Here is a 7,499-nt window from a genome sequence, read left to right as displayed (position 1 = left end):
TGTAGGAACTCCTTCAGTAGTGTTGGAAAAGCATTCCAGGTGAAGCTGGTTGAGAGAATGCCAATAGTGTGAAAAGCTGTCAAGGCAAAGGATGGCTATTTGAAGAATCTCAAATTCTTTAATATATTTTGATTTGTTTAACACTTTTTGGTTACTACTTGATTCCATATGTGTTATTTCATAGTTGATGTCTGCACTATTATTCTACTATGTTGAAAATAAATCAAACCCCTTGAATGAGTCGGCGTTGTAAAACCTTTGACCAGCGGTATATATATATACACATATATATGGAATAGAAAGATGCCATTAACTGGAACACTGCTGCTGATAGACCACTCATTTATCTGTCTAACATGTTGTACTGTGCAGTTCTACCATCTAGTGGCCAGCTATAGTGGTGAACATTCCTCTGGTGGTTTGGACAGAAGTCAACCACATGAACTACAACAAAATGAATAAATGACTCAAACTTAGTTTATTTCAAATCATCCTCTAATAACATTTTACTATTAACTTTTAAAATGGACAAATTCCAATCCACACTTTCCACAGCAGGAAATGTTTAATGTGTAAATGTATGAAAGGCTTGAAACACATTTTAAAAGGCCAAAGTCCCATTTTTAAAACCAACTGTGTGGATGAATAGAATCTGACAGTAGCCAGCAACACAAGCCAGTCTGTTGTCATTATGTAACCTGGAGTGAATCTAGCCAAGCCTCACAGGGTCTTACAGTAGGCAGCCTGGGTCTGTTCCGGACTGGGCCACAACAGAACAGCAGGAACCCTCCCTAGCTCTGGACCCTGGTAGACGTATCCACAAAGCGTCTTAGTGTAGTGTTTTAGATTAAAATGATTGATTGTTAGGGACAAGGAGGACCTGATCCTAGACCAGTACTACTCTTAAAGACGCTTTGTGGAGAGACTACCCTCTTCAGAACCAACAGTAGAACAGAGAGATGGTATCCTCCTCAGAACCAACAGTAGAACAGAGAGATGGTATCCTCCTCAGAACCAACAGTAGAACAGAGAGGTTAACCTCCTCAGAACCAACAGTAGAACAGAGATGTTATCCTCCTCAGAACCAACAGTAGAACAGAGATGTTAACCTTGCATCATATAATAAGTCAGACAGTAACAGTAGAACAGAGAGGTTAACCTCCTCAGAACCAACAGTAGAACAGAGAGGTTAACCTCCTCAGAACCAACAGTAGAACAGAGAGGTTAACCTCCTCAGAACCAACAGTAGAACAGAGAGGTTAACCTCCTCAGAACCAACAGTAGAACAGAGAGGTTAACCTCCTCAGAACCAACAGTAGAACAGAGAGGTTAACCTCCTCAGAACCAACAGTAGAACAGAGAGGTTAACCTCCTCAGAACCAACAGTAGAACAGAGAGGTTAACCTCCTCAGAACCAACAGTAGAACAGAGAGGTTAACCTCCTCAGAACCAACAGTAGAACAGAGATGTTATCCTCCTCAGAACCAACAGTAGAACAGAGATGTTAACCTTGCATCATATAATAAGTCAGACAGTAACAGTAGAACAGAGGTTAACCTCCTCAGAACCAACAGTAGAACAGAGAGGTTAACCTCCTCAGAACCAACAGTAGAACAGAGAGGTTAACCTCCTCAGAACCAACAGTAGAACAGAGAGGTTAACCTCCTCAGAACCAACAGTAGAACAGAGAGGTTAACCTCCTCAGAACCAACAGTAGAACAGAGATGTTATCCTCCTCAGAACCAACAGTAGAACAGAGATGTTAACCTTGCATCATATAATAAGTCAGACAGTAACAGGTCATATCAAACACCCTAATCAGTATTCAGCCCCTTGGATTTTGTGTTAAAATTGGATTGGAATGTATTTGATTTGATTTATTGTTCTACACAAAATACATTTATACAAATTAATAAAAACAAATAAATCATTGCATAACAATTCACCTCCTTTGTTTAACCTAAATGAGTTCAGGAGTAAATTGTTGCTTAACAAATGATAAGTTACCTGTACTGTATGAAATAGTAGGGGTTGACATGATTCATTGAATTTCAAGCACAGATTAAACTACAAAGACCAGGGAGATTTTTTTGAAAGTCTCATTGCCACCCAGACACAACAAGTATACAGTCCTCCTGAACGGAGGGCAGGATAATACCATGAGAGACCCTTGGGGAGTTTAAAACAGCTACAGATTGTAATGGCTGTGACAGCAGATAACCGACAACTCCAAAACAAGCATCCTGTATATAACAAGGCACTGACGTAAAAAAAAATAAAACACTGCAAAAGGAATAAACATTTTGGCATAAATGTTAAGCCTTATGTTTGGGGCAAATCCAACATGTCACTCAGTAACTGCCTCGTCCTAACCTGACACACCGGGCAACATAAAACGAGTGCCTTACCAAGATGACATCGCATGTTGCTGAGTGGCCTAGTTACAGTTTAGAGGCTTATATCTGCTTGAAAATATGTAGACTTTTGCACAATTGAGGTGTGGAAAGCTCTCAGGGGGAAGTTCGGTCCAGAGCACATCGCTGTGTTGGCTTTTTATACACTTTCCTGTCTACGGAGTGACCTCAGCCACGGCCGGTGCCGTTCGAGGACGGCCTTATTTCTATCACAGCATATTTGGATGACTGTCATTCACCCAGTTCAATGTATCATCGATATGTTTAGGCCACGACATGATACTCTAATTTGACCTATACCCATCATGAGGTTGCTACAACAGACTTAGAATGAAAGTTTTACAATGCAGGTGAAAAGGTTGAGAGAATCATTTGAGTAATCAAGGTGACAGCCAGTGAAAACATTAAATACTGCCTTACACCCTCTTGCCTGCCTCTAGCGTGCAATCATTGGTTCTGTTTTGATAATAAAAGAGTTTCTATTGGACAAATTCAGGTAGGTCCCTCCCCATTTCGTGCCATTTGCTTAAGAAACGTTTTGTAACAGAATCGTCAGATTTAAACACCCGCCCAATTTACCTTCATTTTATTCTTGATAGAAATAAAGCCATTCATTGTCATTTATAATCAATAATTTATTTAACTAGGGAAGTCAGTTAAGAACACATTCTTATTTTCAATGACGGCCTACCAGGGAACTGCCTTGTTCAGGGGCAGAACGACAGATTTGTACCTTGTCAGCTCAGGGATTTGAACTTGCTCTAACCACGAGGCTACCATGCCGCTAGGTAAAATGAGGAAGCTGTTTGGAGATAGCCCTAACCACGAGGCTACCATTCCGCTAGGTAAAATGAGGAAGCTGTTTGGAGATAGCTCTAACCACGAGGCTACCATGCCGCTAGGTAAAATGAGGAAGCTGTTTGGAGATAGCCCTAACCACGAGGCTACCATTCCGCTAGGTAAAATGAGGAAGCTGTTTGGAGATAGCTCTAACCACGAGGCTACCATGCCGCTAGGTAAAATGAGGAAGCTGTTTGGAGATAGCCTACATATAGTTACTGTTCTAGATTATTTTTCCTGGAGGCAAATGTGAAACCAGTCCTAAAGAGGCCAAATTAAAATCATGTCAACAAAGGTACAGCATATTTAAAGGCTTTCGATAAATGTACTGAAGACACTATTGAATGTGAACTTCACAACAAAGAAAATAATCGGTTAGCAAGTGGGAGGTTTGTCAGTGATTGAATGATATTTATTCATTGAGGGCATGGTAGCCACACCTGTAGAGCGCAATACGTGCTTGGTAAGTCTGAATACCAACTGAGAAGTGCAAAGGCATTTCCTCAGACTAAATCGGCCCCTTAGATACCAACCCAAGAAGACTCACAGCTGTAATCGCTGCCAAAATGTGATTCTAACATGTATTGACTCAGAGGGTTGAATAATTCTCAATCAAGGTTTATATGGGTGGGTCTAATCCTGGTTGGTTAAAACCACATTCCAGCCATTGTCTATTCTACAAGTTACCACAGGCTAAATCTATGACATTAAAATGTCTATTTACTCTAAGCAATCCACTGTCTCATCAGCCCAACCAGGCAACTTATAAACTTGATCTCCACTATAAAAAGCATGTAGACATTATCTCACATTTCTTTTAGATTAACAATTGGTTTTCAACAGTGGAGATTTGTAATAATCTTGCGTTTGCAAAAAATAATAATTAAAAATACAATTTTGAAATTGTATCTCCAGCTGTTAATGAACATGTCGGGACAAACAGGCAGCTTCTCTCAGCCAGTCGAAATCATGACTCAGCATCATTTTTATGTATCAAATGAAATGTCAACAGAACAACAGTAACTGCTCGTCATTCCAGCTTCAGGTTGGGGGGGAAGAGAGAGAACCAGCCAGCGTTCCAGGAGAAATCATTAGCTCATTGTAATGGAGGTATCCCGAAAGAGTCACTAGAAAACAGCTTAAACCCCAGCTACTGTGCTGTTATTCTGGCTACACTGTTTGACATGACTGTGTTAGCCAAATAGCAAGCAAGGGATAAGATCATTGCCAGCCATCATGGAACATTTAGAAAGAACGACTGGGTCTCGTCCATAGATACAGAACAACAAGGACAACGACTGGGTCTCGTCCCTAGACACAGAACAAAAGGACAACGACTGGGTCTCGTCCCTAGATACAGAACAACGACTGGGTCGCATCCCCAGATACAGAACAACAAGGACAACGACTGGGTCGCGTCCCTAGATACAGAACAAAAGGACAACGACTGGGTCGCGTCCCTAGATACAGAACAACAAGGACAACGACTGGGTCGCATCCCCAGATACAAAACAACAAGGACAACGACTGGGTCGCGTCCCCAGATACAGAACAACAAGGACAACGACTGGGTCGCGTCCCCAGATACAGAACAACGACTGGGTCGCGTCCCCAGATACAGAACAACGACTGGGTCGCGTCCCCAGATACAGAACAACGACTGGGTCGCGTCCCCAGATACAGAACAACGACTGGGTCGCGTCCCCAGATACAGAACAACGACTGGGTCGCGTCCCCAGATACAGAACAACGACTGGGTCGCGTCCCCAGATACAGAACAACGACTGGGTCGCGTCCCCAGATACAGAACAACGACTGGGTCGCGTCCCCAGATACAGAACAACAAGGACAACGACTGGGTCGCGTCCCCAGATACAGAACAACGACTGGGTCGCGTCCCCAGATACAGAACAACAAGGACAACGACTGGGTCGCGTCCATAGACACAGAACAAAAGGACAACGACTGGGTCGCGTCTCTGGCAACCGAACCGATAGAATGAACAACCAGCCGGCTTGGGTAGCAACCCCAGATTTGTGTCGGGACTATATCTCGCGGAAGGATGAAACTGTATGAGTAAATTCATTAAAATAATGTTTCTGAAAATATGTTAATAAACCGTATAAAAGTGATAATGCCCTGGGAGCTGGTGTTCACCTCGAGCCTAACACTCGCGCCAATATAACCTCCAAACATCAGCTTCATCACTTGAATATTACAGCTTCAGTTATTACTTAAGAAGAAGAAAAGATCCCATTTCCAAGGGGGTGAATAACGTATATATTGTAGATAGGACAATAGTGCATAATGTTCAAAATGGCTCAATCACTGAGATTTCCAGTGTGAATGAATCCTTAGCTACAGCAGTGGTCTCTTGATCTCATGATCAAAAGGAGACTAGAAATTGTTAAAAATCAGTCAAGTCAGGAAATTCATTCAAATTAGATTAACATATTGAGAATCGATCGCTTGTAATTTTCCATAGGGAATTCCCCAATTTTAGACTCTAAAGTGGAACGGAACCCTAATGCAATAGGATAAACTGTACGTATGGAGACGATTGGAGATTCTCCAGTTCAGAAGTAGAGACGGTCAGAGATGGCGGCCGGTAGGTGTGTCATCACCTGCATCCTGATCCACCAGTGAGGCTCCATGGGGTTATAGCGCGTGAACGGGCGGCGTGAAGTGATGGCGTCGGTGATGTCATCTAGGACGGGCTGGACATCTTTCTGTCCGCTGCTACAGTATGACCTCATCAGAGCCATGTGCTTGTCGAAGTGGGCGTGGCCATAGTCCTCCTGGACACCAGGGGGCGCCTCGCGCCACAGTTTATCAGCCGTGGTCGCCACAATGTCCCGGGTCAGGATGCCCGTTGCCACAATGAAGTTCCCCGGCTCGATGACGGAGACCTTGACCCCCCAGGCCTTCATCTCGTAACGTAGACAGTCGGAGAACGCTTCCACGCCATATTTAGATACGCAGTATGGAGAACGCAGGGCATTGCCCATCCGCCCATACATACTGGCCAGGTTGACCACACGACCTGCAACACAGTGGCATTAGGTTATTACGTAGATCAATACCTATTGAACAACACAGTGGCATTAGGTGATTACGTAGATCAATACCTATTGAACAACACAGTGGCATTAGGTTATTACGTAGATCAATACCTATTGAACAACACAGTGGCATTAGGTTATTACGTAGATCAATACCTATTGAACAACACAGTGGCATTAGGTTATTACGTAGATCAATACCTATTGAACAACACTGATTTAAAACACATTTAAAAGGTGGATTCATCAATGCACAAAGTAAACAGCAATCGATTTCTGAAACAACGAAGAGCGTTGAAACACGGAAAAGTATTGCATCACTCTCCTATGAATCTCTGAGGTGCTGCTGGTGACAACAGGAGTCTACCTTTTCACTTTTTATTTCTAGAAGAAAAGCAGTATGAACCCAAGCTCTGAGCCTGTTAGTCAAAGCTCCAGTGGCATGCCTCTACAGTCCAACTAGCCTCTTAAAAACATTCTTCAGGAGCTTTACAGAACAGCGACTGATTGACCAAAGCGCCAGTCAGTTTGTCACTCATTTTCTACCAGCTCAATGCAGTACATTACATTCCACACAAACAACATTTTGCCTAAACGGAGCCCCCGTACCACCGCAGCCTAAACAGAGCCCCCGTACCACCGCAGCCTAAACGGAGCCCCCTGTACCACCACCACCTAAACAGAGCCCCCTGTACCACCACCACCTAAACAGAGCCCCCTGTACCACCACCACCTAAACAGAGCCCCTGTACCACCACCACCTAAACAGAGCCCCTGTACCACCACCACCTAAACAGAGCCCCTGTACCACCACCACCTAAACAGAGCCCCTGTACCACCACCACCTAAACAGAGCCCCCTGTACCACCACCACCTAAACAGAGCCCCTGTACCACCACCACCTAAACAGAGCCCCCTGTACCACCACCACCTAAACAGAGCCCCTGTACCACCACCACCTAAACAGAGCCCCCTGTACCACCACCACCTAAACAGAGCCCCTGTACCACCGCAGCCTAAACAGAGCCCCCTGTACCACCGCAGCCTAAACAGAGCCCCCTGTACCACCGCAGCCTAAACAGAGCCCCTTGTACCACCACCACCTAAACAGAGCCCCTGTACCACCACCACCTAAACAGAGCCCCTGTACCACCACCACCTAAACAGAGCCCCCTGTACCACC

General features: G+C 44.2%; 1 protein-coding gene and 1 long non-coding RNA gene across 2 annotated transcripts; both read right to left on the bottom strand.

Moving 5' to 3' along the window:
* Positions 1 to 455: 455 nt before the first annotated feature.
* Positions 456 to 4,844, bottom strand: LOC124030357. The gene is made up of 2 exons (XR_006837948.1): positions 1,698 to 4,844; positions 456 to 1,109 (listed from the first exon to the last, which is right to left on the bottom strand). It is a non-coding gene; the product is annotated as an uncharacterized LOC124030357 (long non-coding RNA).
* A 336-nt stretch (positions 4,845 to 5,180) lies between these two features.
* LOC124030358 (D-beta-hydroxybutyrate dehydrogenase, mitochondrial-like) lies at positions 5,181 to 6,322 on the bottom strand. Its single transcript, XM_046341733.1, has one exon. The coding sequence runs from the start codon at positions 6,272 to 6,274 to the stop codon at positions 5,831 to 5,833; it is 444 nt and encodes a 147-aa protein (XP_046197689.1). The 5' UTR covers positions 6,275 to 6,322; the 3' UTR covers positions 5,181 to 5,830.
* Positions 6,323 to 7,499: the final 1,177 nt, after the last annotated feature.

This window comes from Oncorhynchus gorbuscha, unplaced genomic scaffold, assembly GCF_021184085.1.
Source record: "Oncorhynchus gorbuscha isolate QuinsamMale2020 ecotype Even-year unplaced genomic scaffold, OgorEven_v1.0 Un_scaffold_10811, whole genome shotgun sequence".
NCBI classification, from domain to species: domain Eukaryota; kingdom Metazoa; phylum Chordata; class Actinopteri; order Salmoniformes; family Salmonidae; genus Oncorhynchus; species Oncorhynchus gorbuscha.
The sequence above is the reverse complement of the archived record's forward strand: the minus strand, read 5'-3'. Positions and strand labels throughout refer to the sequence as shown.

Bases quoted from the DNA above. Each gene is read 5' to 3' on its own strand.
- LOC124030358 (XM_046341733.1), bottom strand. From the start codon at position 6,274: ATGTATGGGCGGATGGGCAATGCCCTGCGTTCTCCATACTGCGTATCT.